This window comes from Sebastes fasciatus, chromosome 2 (assembly GCF_043250625.1).
Source record: "Sebastes fasciatus isolate fSebFas1 chromosome 2, fSebFas1.pri, whole genome shotgun sequence".
Lineage (NCBI taxonomy): Eukaryota > Metazoa > Chordata > Actinopteri > Perciformes > Sebastidae > Sebastes > Sebastes fasciatus.
The window spans coordinates 17,021,522-17,039,847 of record NC_133796.1 but is presented as its reverse complement, the minus strand read 5'-3'; the positions used below and the strand labels follow the sequence as shown (position 1 = coordinate 17,039,847).

The following is an 18,326-nucleotide window of genomic DNA, read 5'->3' as shown; positions in this document are numbered from 1 at the left end:
TAAATCGCTGGTTTCAAGTCTTCTTCAATACAGCATGATGTTCATTTAGTAAATTATGGTCCCATTTAGAGTCAAATAGACAATAAAGCAGGGGATGCTTTAGGGTGTGGCTACCTTGTGATTGACAGGTTGTTACCACGGCGTTGTCCGGTCTGGGAGTTGTCCATGTTTTAGTCTTAGAACTTGAACCCTTTCACAGTGTGTTTTCAGTACAGGAAAGTTAATTATAACCTTTTCGGTCACCTAAAAATGTCTTGTTCGGTGTTCGGCTGTACTTCTTCCACTCGTGTAAAAAAAAACACCAAGATGGCGACAGCCAAAATGCCGAACTTGAGGCTTCAAAACAGCACTCCACAAACCAATGGGTGATGTCACGTTAACTACGTCCACTTCTTATTTACAATCTGTGATTATAACATGTATTTTATAACAAAATCCCATTGCTTTTGCTTCCAGAAAAACAGCGTACATTTGCATAGCAATACACTTCCCCTTCTATCATCTAGCGTATTGTAACCAATGGGTAGAATCCAACATAATAACCTGCAGAAAATAACTCTGACGGAGGGTAATTGGTTGAGTGTGAGCTTCACCGTGGCACCATCATCTTATTCTGAAAAATGAAGAGCACCAAAATTCATGTATTGAAGTTGTTTTTGGCATTCCTCCAAGAAGCTCCATTAGTTTTGAGGATCTGAAGGACATCTATCTGCTGTTGCCTGTGTCCACCCTTAGTTTTTAATAACTTAGAAATAAACAACAACCAGATTTGTAGCTGAGTTTAATCATACACTTAATTATTCATTGGTTTAAAGAGTCACTAATGTACTGTATGGGCTGAAGCCTGTGTTCTTGCACAACAGTGTATCATGCATTGGTAAGTGTTCGGTTTAATTCTGTAAATTTATGTTAACAGAAATTCAGTATGAAATTCAACCCTTTCAGCACCCTCCCTTGTGCCCTGTGTACAAGGCCAAGTTGAAAGGCTACCATTAGTTAAAGTGATGAAATGTATCGGATATTAGAGAAACATGAGGATATAAAAAGAGAGAGCAGTACATCTAAAACACATAAAACCACTAATGACTCAAAACGAGAGGAAAAATGAAATGCCGGGGCATTTGTAAAAGCATTTTATCAATTTCTAAAGGAAAGTCAACCTATCTGGATAAATATAAATATATTTTAGACCCTGGGCCTATATCCCTTCACATATTTGAATATGCTCACATTTGTAAGGGGCCAGAGTCATTGCTGCTGTAGCTGCATTTATGTGTTGCCAATCAAGCAAAACTGCAAGAGAATGACCTGTGTATTTACGTGGATAGAGACAAAATCAGCCACTGTTGGTTTTTTCTTGAATTTTAAGAAAAATCTTTGCTCGAAAGCAGAATCAACTATGTGTTTGTCTGAGAGCACTTGGCCCAGTAGGACCAATTTCCCACTCTGACATAATTGATGAAAACACACCCAATTCAGTCTCCTCTCGTCTCGTCTTCAAGAAGGATTTACAGGGCTCGCTAATGCAGGCGGGGCGGAAGGGCAGCACTCTGTGAGCTCTGCTGTCCACACTGGCCAAGTCTGATTAATGGACCAGGTGGCCTCCCCACTCTGGACAGAGAAAGATACAGAGAGATGAGACAGATACATGAGCAGGGGAGAGAGAGAGAGAGAGAGAGAGAGAGAAAGAGAGAGAGAGAGAAACGGGGTTAGGGATGGTGAGGTGCTAAAAAAAATGTGCGATTGGGAGGTTATAAAGATGGAAAAGGGAGAAACAGATTGGCAGATAGAGAAACACCATAAAAGAGGAGATATAAGTGTGTAAAAACAAATCTTTCCTCTCTTCTTCTCCCACTGCTCCACTCCCATTTTACTTTTATTTATTTTACCAGGTTTGTTTTGCCTCCTTGCATTTAGCCTGTTGATCGATGTGAGGGAGGGATGCTATCATTTTTTATGGCAGATACAATTAAGAGGATACGCAGATTCTTGCCACCGTTGCCTCTCCCCACTTCCTCTTTTTGCGTCGTATCCCTTCTTTACTTGCCCACTTTCCCTCCAAGAGAGGTGGCTGTTCTTCCTCATTGCCATTCTCATCATCATCAATCAGCTAACCGCTGGCCATGAGAGACGACCTCTCTCTGTCTTGTCATTCCCTTTCTGCATCCTGCATTCTCTCACTCTCTCCCCACCTCCCATACTCAATCATCGACTTCTCTCACTTTCACACCACACTTTCCCTCTCATTTGTCTTCCTCATTGTCTTCTTCTTTAAGAGCTGTTTCTCTCTCTCTCCCCCTCATCCCAACTTTCTCCCCCGTTTCACCTCATCCCTCTCTCTCAGCCTCATGTAAATTGATTTTCTCTTTGCGTATTGTAAATGTTTGGCTTGGTCAGTGTTGCATTCCCGGATGTAATCCATTTTGCATTCGATAAGACAGATAGCGATGGTGTGTTTACATGTATTATGGCCTTCTGACTATGAAACATTGCAGTGTGTTGCTTTGAGTCCCAAATGAGTAGCAAATAAATACAAAAACAATGCTACAGAGAATTTAAAAAGTTGGGTTAGAAATTGAAGTAGCCCCACGACTTGAAAAGTGAAACCTACTGCTAAGAAACTTAGATCATTATTAAAAATGAATACTTTAGGTCAGGTAAGGGGATTGTAATAACTTGTCTACCAGATTCTACTGGGGATGAAATTGATTTATAAACTGCTCACAAACCAGCTCACAACACACCTCCTCCTTGTTCCCTCCCTCCTCCCTACTTCTATCACCATCGCAGTTTGCCTGCTTTTCTTTACCCTTGCCGCCGGTTTCCAATGTCAGATAGCCATCAGTATGCATATGTGTGTCTATAAGCAGGAGCAAGGTATGTGACCACACACTAATTAGTCCATAGGATTGCAGTATGACCTTTGACCGCTCACCGATTCCTCAGCTCTATCACATGGCTCTGTTGTGGCTGCAGGAATTGTAGTCAACATAGTCATTTCAAGAGATCAGAAGACCTAGTAATGACTGGACACACAGCTGTAAATGACCATTTAGATTATATAACTGAGAAAGTTTTGAAGTATGTATGTATGCATGTTGCATCCACATGTTGGCAGTCTAGACTTGAAGCAACACAGAAGCTGAGAAGTTAAATGTTAAGGTGGTTTCCAGTCTTTTTAGCATGCAGGTGCGTACTCCCGTTGCTCTGACTGGAGTGCAAGCACAGAATGGTAAACCAAACTTCCAAACAAGGATTTGGTTTGGCAGTGTGTACCTGTACCTATAGCACAAAATAAATAAACAGTAAAAGTTTTACTCACAGAGAGAATAGGTGAGCTTTAGATTTCAAAATAAGACTCAATCTCTGCAGTGTTAACTATGTTATCCGTAACAGTTGTTGGGTTTTTATTAACTTAAACTATGTAAAAATGTGGAAGCCATACTGTTATTGTTGTCTCCTAAAAAGAGTATAGAATAATAAAAGGATGATTATCAATCAATTAAACTATATTTGTATTGCATCTTTTATACAATGTAGTGCAGTTCAAAGGGATTTAAAGATGACTGACAAACTGATAAGACAAAACAAATGCAAACAGTAAAATAATTTGAGACTAATGTGAAATAAAAAGGCTGAGATGCATATTTGACAATACAAAATAAAAATAAAGGCGATAACACATTTAAAGACAAGAATACGATGAAATAAATAAAAAAACTAATTTAAAAAAAATGATGGCCTTAAAAAATACTGATAAAAAGCCTAGACAAATAGGTTGGTTTTAAGTTTATTTTTATTTTTATTTATTTTTATTATTATTTGCATTTTAAGAAAGTATATAGTTACAGAGCATACCAAAAGAAATAAAATAAGGATCAAATAAAATAAAAATCCATGAAGGAGAAAAAATAATTACAAAATATAAAAAAAAAAAGAGAAAAATCCAATGAATTACATAAAATAACTGATTACATTGATATCAATTCATAGGATGTACGTTTATTTTTAAAGATATCAATACTGAGCAGTTCAGTAACCAGGAATTCAGTTGTGTGAACATCAAAATACTTTGTCATCAGATCACTGTGATATTGCTCCTCTTTGAATGTCTTTCTATTATTACTTTCATTACTCCCGGGATGCTTAATATTATGTTCTCAGTCACTGAATTTCCGTGTTCTCCCCTACTTCTTATGTTATCTTTCCGTCTGTCTCTGTTTCTTGCTCTCCTCCTGACTGTACAGTAGCTCATCCGTGGCGCTGTCCGTCTAAATTACAGGCATAACACAGATTAGACTATAATTACACATCTGTGTCTGATAAACTTGATTCATAAGGGGCTCTAGTCATGCTGCCTCACCTCTAGGGGCCTTAACACCAGATCTCATCACTGTTAGTACGGCAATACCACCCATTAGCCTTGTGTCTATTATCTACATGATTAGCCAGGGGTGAACTAGCTGGCTGGTGATTTGTGGCAGAGTCATTTGGCCGTCTTGTGTCCTGGCTGACCCCAGGGCAACAACAGCTAGTCAGTCATTAACCGCAGAGCCACACATCGTTTCTGACAGGTTAATTACAGCTGGTTAGGATAAGGTTAGCAGCAGCAGGGATGGGACTGTGCATCGTAGAAATGCCTCATCCCTTGTGGCAATAACAGTTGCTCTGTGTCAGATTATTTGTCAAAACTAATGTTTTCTGATGCTGTGAGGAAATTTACACTGCAGAGAACAAAATAGATAATGCAGGGAAAATTAGACATGGATGGTGGTGATGTATGTACACTGTTAAAGTCCATTTTCCATTGTCCACATCTTAAAGCTGAAATATCCTTCTCAAGCTGTTCTGCTTCAGTTTATCTCCATCTCGCCCTTTATGATGGAAATAGATTTTAAAATGGAAAACGATTAGGGGTAATGGGTTTTACATGGGTACACCTCATCACTATGCTTAATCACAAAGTAAGTGTCCCAAATATTTTGCACAGTCAGTGTATATGAGCATATGGGAAAAAGGTGCAGTGATTACAAAATGGATTATGTGCTGAAAACCAGTTACAAATTACATGATCTGTTGTCTCCGCAGATCCTCCCATACTGGACCCAGTCTTCCAGGATGCGCGTTCTAGGAACTATCAGATGATGACCCTGAGGTGTACGATCATGCGGTCAAACCCGCCGCGCCTAACAGACATCCGCTGGTTCCGTAACGGCGACATCATCCGCATGCCCATGCCAGACCTGAAGGAGACGCCGGAGCTGAAGTTTAAACTGGAACCCACCAACAACGGCTCGTATGAGTGCCGAGTCAGCAATAGTGCAGGGACATCAACATGCATATTTAATGTCTCTGGTGAGTGAACAGACACGAGACAATGGGCCTCATGCAAGAGCATTTTTGTGTACTTATCTCAACCATAGGCGCAGTTTGAACTTTAAGCTTAGGGGTTCACATAAAATAATCTAGAGGGAATGTATTGTGTACAACGTAGAGAGGTCCAGTGTATTGGGATGTGTGTCGCTTACATATTACCCCCTCCAAACGTTCTCTTACTTTTTTTGTACTGCGGGTTCGTACGAGTGTGCCGCGTCAGATTCAGGAAACGCTCTAGACTTCAGATAATGAGTGTAAATGACTTGCGTAAACATGATGAATGCCACCTGTGAGTAAATGAGCGAGCGTTCATGAGAATTGTGAATTATCGCATAATTATATAATATATATAATTAACGCCCCAATAATACCATATAAGGCTACGCTTCCTACCCCATTGATTTAAATTGCGGAGTCATACAGGATAATGTCAACATAATTATGAAGCGTAATTTATATAGGACTTTCAAACTCAAAATTGCTTCAAAGTAATGAAATATAGAATCCATTAGCGAAAAACTTAGGTTTGGATAACAGTGGACTAGCACATGATTCCTATGACAGGTACGGACCGCTCGTAAATTGTGTTCATTCCCAAGATAAAATTCAAAATGCGAGAAAACTCGGCAAGTTCTCCCAAATCACTCGTACAAGCCACTTAAGAACAAATACGTTCATACGGATGGTTCGAGCATCAGGCCGACTGCCTTTTATCTATTTGTGTAAAAGAATTTACCTATTTGTCTATCTACTATTCATCCATCCATCAGTCTTATAGTCATATTCAACATGAGGCAGTTATCTCTGACATTTTGCTCTTTGTCTCTCTTCCCCCTTTCCCACAGCACAACCCTACAATGCTGAGTTCTACTTCGACACACCAAACCCAGTGCGAATTCTAAAAGGAAACAACTATTCCTACAACCTGCAGTGGACACAAAGAGATCCCGAGGCCACGGATCGTATCATAGGCTACTGGGTTAATGTGCGAAAGGTAAAGTAATACTGCACAAATACTTACAAGTATACTTTCTACGCCCACACCAAGCCTGTGAAAGCTCAGGTAGACATGCACACAGGAGTATTGTACATATGTATGCATACACCACTTTCATGTACTGTTCTTGGTCTGAACAGGCAGGTATATAGTGAAGTGTGTATGCTAAGTAAACATGAGGCTTTATGAGCTCGGGGAGTGTCAGGCGTGTGTAGTCGATCAATAGAGACCTGCACTGAATTACAACAACGTCACAGGCACTTCTCCTCTCCTTTCCTCTCCTCTCCTCTCCTCTCCTCTTCTCTCCTCTCCTCCATTTGTGAGGCTCATAATTTTGGTTATTTTCCATTTTTTACTGAAAAATAACCCAGTTTCTTTAAATAAACAGATCATTCTGATACAATTCCTACCCAGATTTCATGTTCCCATGCATGCAAAAGTTGTCTTTTCCGAGTGGACCGCTGTTCACAGTAAACAAAGTCATCTCGCAGTGAGCGCATCTCGAAATGCTTTCAAAAAAACAAAGTGGATAGAAAAGAGAGCAAGCACAATAGCAACTCTCATTATGCAGCAAAGCAAGTAAGGAAAACAGAAAGAGAATATTTGCATTACATTTTCTTTTATTTTGTATGATTATAATCTCATTTTCGCTTTGATTTTTAAATTTTGTTTATCCAATTGGCACGAAATCAGAAATAACTACAGGTAGATTCCTCCTTCTCTCCTCTCTTATTGTTTCCCCCTTTTCATGAGCAGCCATCTCCTTCAGCTCTCATCAGTCAGTCCTATCAAACACAGACTTCATTTTCCACTTCCCAGCACCCAGAGATGTGAATATGAGTGGCCAGGTCTAAAAAGCCCCATCAGGGGGTTGCACCTGTTTTCACAGAACTAAGGTTACAATGCCTTACCATCACTTCAAACTTTCCACATAAAATTACTTTGCTCTCACTCCCAAGGCCCTAGCTTTGAGTGCCAGACAGACGATAACAGTGAACTGTGTTGTAACCACAACTTAACAAGACTGTTCTCCACTGCCAACGTCTCCCATTTCAGCCAGAATTCAGCCCAGAGACAGTTGAGAGTATTTTCATGTTTTATATGTCCTCAAATGATTAACTTTGCATTGACGTGACTTCATTTTCACAACCCTGTGAGGGGTGTTCAATTAGTCTTGCGGTCACAAACTTAAATTAAGAATTAACATAAACAACGAAATGAATCTTACTTAGACCTCAACAATTACATTCACTTTAAAGGTGCAATGTGTAGCACATGGCTACAGTACATGCTTAAACAAATAGGGGGCAGCATTTTACCTCTGCTACTGCGTCCATACAATCTAAATTTACCAGTCAAAATAACGCTGCTATTTTATAATCTTCACGTGTGGCGTTGGCCTATATTGTGTTTACTGTGCCACTAACTGGAGGCTGTACGAACCGTGTACAGTTTGATAGTTTGTTTATTGGATTAAATCCAAAGTGGCAGAAAACGACTTGTATTTTCCTCCCTGCTGCCAGGAGACTACTGCGCCGGGAGGAGAGCGGTTGGCAGCTCTGTGAGACGGACCTTCAGTTAGCGGTTGTGTAGCAACTCGAATTTGGCCAGCACAAACCCCAACGCCAGAAGTCACAGCGGGCTGGTGGAGTGCTGGGTTTAATCTGTGTAACGGCAGAAACAGAACGTTTTTTGATCTTGCGGGCTAAATTCAAGCTAACTGCTAACTGAAGGTCTGTCGCCACTGAAGGCTGTTGCCCACTCTCCTATCAATGCAGTAATCTCCTGGCAACGGAGAGGATGAAACGAACATTGTTTCATCCTCATCTTCAAATTGTTTTCTAGTTTCTGCCACTTTAGATTTAATCCAATAAACAAACTATCAAAACGAACAATAGACCCTGTACCTTCAACATGATTGACCAGCCCTCGGGGCAGCTCTACTTCTTCATCCTCTCATGTTGGACTGAGGGCAGACTGGATGCTAGAGTGACTCACTATCACCTTTTGAGGTACAAGCGGTATTACAAGACAGGACGGGCTGGTAAGCATGCTCATTTCAGTCGAGTAGAGTCTCGGAAACACAACACATAGACATCTTTAGAATAACAACACTGTAGCCTCTTCACCTCTTCTTTTTTGTTGATAATGTTAGCTCATTTATTGAATGTCCAATCTTATGACCTATTTTTAGGTTTTTATCTTCCAGAAACTCGTAGGCTTTACTGCTTACCCCAACCAAAAAAGTCGTATAACCCTGTAAACAGTTTTGGAGCCCTCTGAGCCGGCCCCTGAATGAAGTTGGAAGCAACCTCAGGCCACCCTCTTGTTTTGTTTCGAACATCTATTCATAGATTACTGGCCTTGAGTCAGAAGACAGGAAGGATAATAGTGAATTATACACAACTGGCTGGGGGTAGATGTGTGTGTATGTGTGTGAGAGAGACACTGAAACAGAGGGAATGCAGGGTCTGCCAGCTTGCTTTTGTGCGGATGAATAGCTAATTCCCCTCCTACTTTAAGACTTGGCTGCTTACCTCATTAAGTAAGACTCTACAGGGAGACAGAAAATGAGCACTGGCCTTCCTAAGATGCACATTTGATTGCATGCCTCAGCTCTCTGAAAACTTTTGCTCTACCTCGCTCTTGTCACCTCTCCTTTTGTCCTCTGTCTGTCGACAAATGTCTTTCACACACAGCATCTCGTCCAGTTCATCCTGTTTCTTTGCCGTCTCTCAGTCTTCCTTGCTTCCACTTGTGCTCCTCTCTCTCTCTCTCTTTTTCTCTCTCTCTCTCTCTTTCTCTCTCTCTTGCTTTCCCTCTCCCCTTTCAGTTCTTTCCAGCTCTGAGGTATTGTGTTATAAGTGCAGACTTAATGACATTTAATGTTGGGTGAACCGTGGCAAAGGAAATAGCGCTGATAAATAGTCGCTGCGAGTTGTTATGCTGACAGTGTTAAAATAATGAGTTGCATAAAGTGGCAGTTAGGACTTCTTAAATGTTGTTAAACTTTAATTAAATTTCAAGGTTTCTACCTGCATATTTTTACGTGTGCATTAGAGAGTGGCAAAAAAAATTGGACAGGAAAAGAAAAAGAAAAGCAGAGAGGGTGAGAGTGAGCAAGGACGTGAATGAAAGGGTGCGAAAGAGAAAAATAAGATGCAAATTAAAGAAAAACAGCGAATCTCACTGGTCCTCTCGACTATTAAATAGAGTACGAGAACATTCAAATGTAATACCGTCTCAATTTCACAACCCATCTATTTCTGCAACACTCTCTCCAGCTCATCCTCTTAACGCCTTGACACTCTATCTTTTTAGCACATACAAAATGATGTAGTGGGTCTCAGGGGAGACATGCAGACACAGATGGGAATAAAAGAGGACTCAGATCAGTTCATCAGTGCTCTTCACTGTACTGAGGGTCTGAGCACTCGCCCATAACTTCTGCTCACATGCATTAAGTGTGTCCATTTGCTTTTTGTTGCTGTGCAAGTCGGTGTGCTTTTAATGTGAGTTTGTGTATATTTATGAGGCTTTGTACCTGTATGTATGTATTTATGACCTCTAATGCTATGTATTTAGCTGTGTGTGTATAGCCTATGTCTATTTCTGTGTGTGTGTTGTAGGCTGTGAAATCCCCATTTACACTTCTCAATTTAGTTTCGTTCTCCCTGCAGGGGGTTTCTCTGAGAGTTGACAGGCCCTCCTTGTTTCATCAAGCTGTCCTTACACCCCTTTTCTGGTTTCTTAAATGAGTACTTTGATTCATGAGAGATAATTAACATGTGAGGATTTTACTTTTTTGCAACAAGAGAGAGATTTTCTAAGCCTTTTGAAGCTCATTTCAGACACTTTCTTTTATATAGGCGCACTGGCATAGGAAGTGTCTGTCTTCAGATTCGCACCTTATTAATTAATGCAGTGCATGTCTCTCATGCGTATGCATTAAGGGGAGTATCGTGTTAATATCATGCTGCATTAACATTTACGCAATTTAGGAGGGTCACATTTAGGGTGGAAAATTCTGCTGTAAAAAAGCAGCTACAGATTTGTTCACATATACACAACCCTGTACACAGGGAACGTTGTGTATATAGAAGAGGACATTTAATGCAGCAGTGGGTAGAGTTGGAGCAAATAGGATTAAAAAATGTAATTTTTATAAAACGGTCACTATATCCTGACAGTAGTACATGAGACAGGTAATCTGAAAAAAAATCATGTGCCTCTGTGTCAGCTGGTGTCCTCCGGTGCTCCTAATGGCATCTGCAAGATTTCACAGACCGGAGGAAAACAACCAATCAGAGCCGAGCTGGAGCCTGCCGTCTCTGAGCAGCTGTCAATCACACGCGAACTCTGATCAAACGGTCAAACTAGGCAGCGCTGATCAAATATGAATCAATATTATGTTACTGTAATACCTATTTCTCTCCTCAAATGTTTTCAGAAACATCTTGTAGTGTACTGTTTAGACGTAAAATGAGAAAGTTTGTGACCCGGCAGCCATGTTGAGATCAGTTGAGGAAATACCAAGCACCGCCCAGCAAACTTTCTGCCTAGTTTGACCGTTTAATCGGAGTTTGCGAGTGATTGACAGCTGCCTCCGTTGAATGAACAGCCAATTGGAACGCTCTCTCTCTGAAATGACCTGTGATTGGCCAAAGTCTCCCGTCACAAGCTAGATTTTTTAAAGTCTAGTTATCTCTCAGAACATTTGAACTACAATATGCTGAAAGGTTATTATGGAATGTTTACTACTGCAGGTTTGAGTAACCCGTCCTTAGACAATCACAAAAACAGTGGATCAGGTAGCTTCAGTGTATCAGTTCAAAGGCAGCTGCTTGAAAAGAAAAAGTGTGCAGTCGTCAATAATAAATCTGCCGTCTGATAATTTTATGAACAAAGAGGGGAAGGAAGTTAGGAGTGGGCGGCATCATTGGTGCGAGTTTGACCGCCGTTAGCTGCGGACGCGCAGTGTCTGGGAGTGTGTCTATGTGTGTGCTCGTGTTCAACTCAGCTCTTACTGAACTCCGAACTCAACAGTTCTTTCTGTTGTTTTCTTGCCATCTACGTATATCCTTTTTCTCTCCTTTTCGCCTCTGTACGTTTATGAAGCAGATTCATAAAGCCCTTGGATAAGCACAATGTTGTTTATGTCTACGCCTTCGAGCCTCATAACCAATCATTCTGAATGCATTCTCACCGCTTATAAAATTCGACTTGCGTACCTACAGCATTTGTATATAGTATAGTATAAAAATTAAGTTTTACGTCATAATTTTACGAGTATAAATTGTGGTTAATGTTTTGGAATTTCCTCATCAGAGTTTGCTCCGTGTGAATCTGGTGCTTACAGTATGGTTCTGTGAGTGTGTTAATACACAGTATGTTACAATATAGTGCCTTTGAAATTATGACTATCCCAAACCAGACATATAATATAAACCTTACGCACACACACCATGTACCATAATGTACACGTATACTGCAGAGACACTACCATGCCGAGTATCCATTTTTCTTTTAATCCCAAATTTCTCACTGCTTCTACAGTGTATTCTTCTTCTTCTGTATCATGCCTTCCTTATTGCTTTTTTCTCCTTCTTCACACCTTTCTCCTCCCATCTCTCAATCTTTTCCATCTCATCTCTTTATCGACCACTCGTCTGCCTGCAGCTATGGAGTTGTGTATTGTGTGTATCACTGAGGTGGTGTGGCTAGCAGCTGACCTGGCCTCCGATCTTAACTACACCCAGGTTCTTTCTGCACTGAGACACAGTCACACAAACACTCCTGTGCAAACACACATCCCCATTATCATATATATGAGAAATTAAGAATATTCATGACGAATTAGAGATGTACATTAAATCAAATGTATGAATAATTTATGTACATAACCCACCCCGACTATGCAGATAGACTTGTGTATTCACACACAAGACCACAAAGAGAGATACTCAAACATACAGACACAGTGCACACAATATCAATGAACTGCTGGATCAGTCATAATAGAGATCCATTAATAGAGGAAAATAGAAAAATTAACCTCACACTCCCTAGTGTTTGAAGAGACCGCCTCCTCTCACGCTGTCAGTCCTAATTTCTCTCACACATTAAACACACACACGCGTGTTTGTGTTTCTATCTCGTGACTGCTCCTTCGCTCTCACCCTCTTTCACACATTCTTTGCCTTGTTGTCTCTTTGTTGACAACCTGATGGAGACACAGCTGAAAACACTGGCTTCCTGAAAGCGTGAGGTACACACACACACACACACACACACGTCAAGAGAGGTAATGGACTTCCATATCAGTCCATCAACCAACCACATCTCTGCCTCTTTAAATATGTCAGTCACTCACTCCGGTCACTTTTGACTGTCTCCTTCTGTTGGTCCTTTCTCCACACGCTGTATATCTTTCTCCACTCGCCCTTTCCCTGTCACTTAGGCACACACAAACACACACCTGGAAACACACACATTTTGTCCACTGACCTAGTGAGGAAAGCAGACAGAGACAGGGAGACAGAGTCTTTTACCTGCACTGTGGGAGCAGCTGAACTCCACTGAGTCACACTTCAGCATCTCATTGATCCTGTGTGTGTTTGTGCATGCTTTTAGTCTGGTTCATTTTTTTTCTATCGTCTATATCCCACCCACTGTAACCACGACCAAAACGAGTGTGTGTATGCATGTGTGTGTGTACACGGACTAGGTCCACTCGTGAAGAAGCACATTCTACTTACTTCTAAAGCTCCGACTCCTCAGCATTATTAACGCGTCTCTCCCTTCTAACACACACTCTATGCATATTACATGAGCGTAGCTTTTCTTTCCTGCTATATTTCACATAATTATGCATATGCTGTATGAGCAGTGTGTAAATGTTTGTATGGATGAATGTGAGCGTAAATTGGTGTTAAAAGGGCACAATACATTGTATTATTATGTAGCTGCTACCATGCAAAATATTAAACACTGTATAATAATGTATGAGTTAATGTAGTCAGTGGAAACTGAGCAAATATCTGAACAAATCTCTTACAATGCAGATCCACTGGAAGCCTTCAGTATTAGTGTGTGTGTGTGTGACAACAATGAAAAACGTGCTGAGCAAGGCACCATCAATGAAAGAGGCACTCAGAAACTCCAATTTTATCAGATTCAGTAAGAAAATCGATACAAGTGGCACTGTAGTAGTTCTGTATTAATCAAATACTAGGATTATTACCATCACTAACAGGGTTGCATCATCCAGAACTTTCCACTCTGCTTCCTTCCACTGCCTTTTAGCTTTTAATACAAATGGCCATTTGCACTTTTTCATTATGTGGTTAATGCAAGGTTGATTCCAGCAGGAGTGATGTAATATACCCAGTGGTGGACGGTAACTACTTTTACTCATCAACTCTACTGAAGTACAATTTTGAGGTACTTTACTTGACTATATCCATTTTATGTTTAATGCCTTCGTGGCATAGATTGAACAAGAAGAGCAAGGAAAATTAAACAAGGAAATTTTGCTCCATATTGACATGATAGTTTCACGCCATTGCTTCAGATTTGTCGGCTGCACATCCGTGATGTGAATCTCCCATTCCACCACATCCCAAAAGCGCTCTGTTGGATTGAGATCTGGTGACTGTGGAGGACATCTGAGTACAGTGAATTCATTGTGACGTTCAAGAAACCAGTTTGAGATGATTTGAGCTTTGTGACATGACGTGTTATCCTGCTGGAAGTAGGCATTAGAAGATGGTACACTGTGGTCATGAAGGGATTAACATGGTCAGCAACAGTACTCGGTTAGGCCGTGGCATTTACTAAAGGGCCCAAAGTGTGCCAAGAAAATATCCCCCACACCATTACACTGCTACCGCCAGGCAACGTTTTTCCAGTATTCAATATCCGATTTTGGAGAGCCCGTGCCAATTGTAGCCTCTAACTTTCCTATTCTTAGCTGACAAGAGTGGTACCTGGTTTGGGCTTCTGCTGCTGTAGCCCGTCTGCTTCAAGGTTCCACGTGTCGTGCATTCAGATATGCTCTTCTGCTTACCTCGGTTGTAACGACTGGTTATTTGAGTTACCGTTGCCTTTCTATCAGCTCGCACCAGTCTGGCTGCCATCATCAACAAGGCTCACTGGATATTTTCTCTTTTTCAGACCATTCTCTGTAAAAACTAGAGATGGTTGTGTTTGAAATTCCCAGTAGATCAACGTGTTTCTGAAATACTCAAACCAGCCCATCTGGCGCCAATAATCATGCCATCTTCAAAGTCACTTAAATCACCTTTCTTCCCCATTTTGATGCTTTGTTTGAACTTCAGCAGATCATATTGTCCATGTCTACATGCCTAAATGCATTGAGTTGCTGCCATGTGATTGGCTGATTAGATATTTGCGTTAACAAGCAAGAATCTAATAATGTAAAATACAATCATTTAGCACTCACGGGACATTAACTTTACTTTAACTTTTGATACTATAAGTATATTTTACTAATAATACTTCTGCACTTTAGCTTAAGTAGGATTTCAACGCAGGACGTTTTACTTGTAATGGACTATTATTTCTACATTGTTGTATTGGTGCTTTTACGTAAGTACCAGATCTGATGACGTCTTCCACCACTTGATATACCAGTTTTCACGATAGTCATCACATTTAGCGTGGGCTCCCAGAAATTGATGGAAATTTAACTTATTACTTGTTCTATTTTGTCCCAAAAATAATTCTTTACATTTCTCCCTGTCTCCGTTTTATCACAGACACATTGATATTCACAGTGACCTGTGAACACCTTTCCACCCAAATTGTTATTTGTCCAAAAGCTACAATTGGCACTAATACTACACGTATGTACCTGTACATGTACCTGATAACACTACTTAGCAGCTAGGGGTCCAGGACTTTACTCATGAAAACTTCAACAAGACACATCGCTGTTTGAAAAATCGAAACCTGTGACCTTTCCTTGATGTGATGGTCTGTTAACCCAAAAGGTCGCTTTGCTGCCTTTTCATTGAAAGATGCAGTATCCTGTTATACAACATACAGCTACTAAGTCCTTTATTAAGTCTCTTCTTTCTGAATTCACATTTAGCTGATGCCGCTAAACACTCAGTGGGTGCAATAGTAGATTAACCAAACATTTCTAGATCACTCCAGCTACATTACAAGCAAACGGGTGTGTGCACTGTGCAAAGGCCATGCCCCATAATGCAATAGTGTTGTGCTCACAGCAGCATCATAAAAGAAGAGTTTCCTGGAAAAGGAAAATGGTATAAAAAGGAGATGGGAGGATTCTTTGGAACAATTAAGGTGAATTAGAGAAGAGGGCATATTAATTGTTGGGAGAAAATGTGGTTTATGTTTGGATTGGTTAGTTGGTGGATTAGATTATCTGGATAATTTCGGTTTTGCATTGAATCGTACCTGCTGTTGTGCGAGACGTAAGAAGGTTATTCCATGACTGGCAAGAGAGGGTGAAAAGTTGGAGAAACTGAAAAATGGGAACAGCCAGACTGGCACGGAGAAAAGAAGATTTAACAGCCATTAGTGGCATGGGGCCTGGTGAGGAAGGAAGGATTTTATTCCAAGTATGTTGCCCAGCACACACGTGCAGGGATCGGGCTGTGGCTGCCTGCCATGTGGGACTCGCACAATAATTGGAGTCATACCAAATTCTTTGCAGCCTGGGCAGAAGTCACCACGGTCTTGTCAATAGAAATGATTTTTGAATTTTGAATTTGGGGTGGTGAGTAGACAGCCAATGGGAATAGCACACCTCAACTTGAGTGTCAAAAGACAGGAGGAAAAGCAGATTTCACCGTGGCGATGTCAGAGCATACAGTACTGTAGCAATTATAGGGATGGCTATGGGATGCATCAGTGCCTCTGTGACTTACCAAACTGCCATACTGATACTCTTTGGATTAGAGTAGAAGCAGAACTGTAAGCATGCACATTTGAGCATTTTTTTTCTTACTATTTTTGTTGTTTTTTTGCATAATTATCCCACAAAATTGGAATACACAAATTGTTATAATAACTTTTTAAAGTTGCTTCTTTTTTGGCCAATATATTATCAACTTTTGTAGGCAACTTTCGTTGTCTCCGCTCTGTGTTGTAGACATTCACCATACACACACAAGCACACACTTACATATACACACACACATTTCTGCTGCATGCATTACCTGATAATGGCATGCTGTGGGTGTACTAAGGTGTTATGGTGGAGTGGCTGACCTAATGCATTAGATTGAGCTCACTGTCAGGTCTTTAAGTAGCTGGGATCAGAGGCAGATACACAGCTAATGGATCCTTCTCTCCGTGGGTGGAATAACACAGCATTAAAAGTGGCGCTAACAAAAAAACACCCCTAACTTAAAGGTGCAGTCAGTGATTCTAATCCAATACACTATTTGTCAAATTCAGAGAATATATCCTCCTGTCCGTTCTGTGTGTGCACTGAAAATGTCTCTGTAAATGGGAAACAAACAAAGAGGCTCAGACCGAGCCACACAATACTTCTCCAGCGAATCAGGAACAGGGGCATTCATACTCGTGCACTGGATAAAGGAAAGACCATGGATGTATAAAGAGAAAGGCAGTGGGAGCGAGAGGGATTTTAATCTGGCACATGCTACAACAACAGACAACAACTGGACTGGAACATCATAACCATTATGATTTTCATATTCTTTCCTATAATATACAGCCAATTCAATGTATTAAAAGCTGTTTTGGATTTAATGTTGGGAAGTTGTACAGTGAAAGAAATATATATCACAGTAATATGTATTGAGTCCGTGTTGATGGAGCAGTGGGCAATAATAGATTGTATTGGAAATCACACAGCCTGCTTAGTACAGTCACAATGGACCAACTTGTGTTTTTGAGAGCAGACCTTGGTGCTTGGACGCCACCTTTGCATTGAGACTAACGCAGCTTTGCTGGCCTTCAAAGCATTTAGTGAAAAGAAATTGCTGCAAATTATTCTTTTGAAAAGAGGAGATTGAAAATGTATGCAGTCCAAGATAGGTACAGTCCAAGTCTTGAGGTATGTTGACTGGCTATACGCCCAGAACTGGCTGTACGCCCATGCCGAATTCCATTGACAATAAATGGAAATGTGAGGCCCAAATATGGAAGAGTAAAATAATATGATGATTTAGTGATTAATAGGCTGTGTGTAGATAAATGATTGTTGCTTCTACAACACAAAGCAAATATCTGTGATAAGTGATTTAGGGAATGCTTTAATCCCACCTGAGCAGACGGTATTTTTGCTAGGAAAAATATGATCTTTAACACAAGTTTGACTTTGTTTGCCTGTTTACATAAAATGACAGTGTATTGCCAGTGTTGTACTGTAGGAGCAGTTCATATTGCAGTGAAAACCTTCCAGATTGAAGAAGAACCAGAGCTTTGGGTTGTTACTAAAGGCTGTTACACAACGGCAACTTTTTTTTTGTTGTTGTTGTTTTTTTTGGGTGATAATTTGCAAGTCAATATATTTTTTCGAACTATTATTTTTGTCATGAATACTTGCATACTGAACGCAAATATTACACGTCAAAAAGCACATCATTTTTTTTTACGGACCAAGGTTGATTTTCTGAGCTTTCGCACCACAAATAAAGGCATCAACCAATCACTTTGTGCGTAACCGGTTGAGTGCGGCTATATTTATGAAACAATATCGCGGAGGCTCCGTAGTTCGAACCAAGACGGCAAACTTTATTACTCCTTTCAACCTTGCAGCGCAGACCAGATCCACACCTCCCGTTCTTACCTTTCACAATAAAAGCCCTAGACACGTAATAATCACAGGCAAGTATTTTGCATTTTTGTGTCGCTTATTCGTCACACTCCCCTGTATGTAAAGGCCTTAAGGGTGAGTTTTAATAACTGAGTATATCAACATAAAGTGGTA

The 18,326-nt window shown here is 40.5% G+C and overlaps 1 protein-coding gene across 2 annotated transcripts in view; it reads left to right on the top strand.

Annotated features, from left to right (window-relative positions):
- The window catches only part of mdga1 (MAM domain containing glycosylphosphatidylinositol anchor 1), a 210,525-nt gene that overhangs the window by 146,948 nt on the left and 45,251 nt on the right, over nt 1-18,326 (top strand). For both annotated transcript variants that reach the window (XM_074612095.1, XM_074612086.1), the window contains exons 10-11: nt 5,089-5,355; nt 6,222-6,370. In XM_074612095.1, the coding sequence (XP_074468196.1) occupies nt 5,089-5,355; nt 6,222-6,370 (416 nt within the window). The remainder of the gene's footprint in view (nt 1-5,088; nt 5,356-6,221; nt 6,371-18,326) is intronic.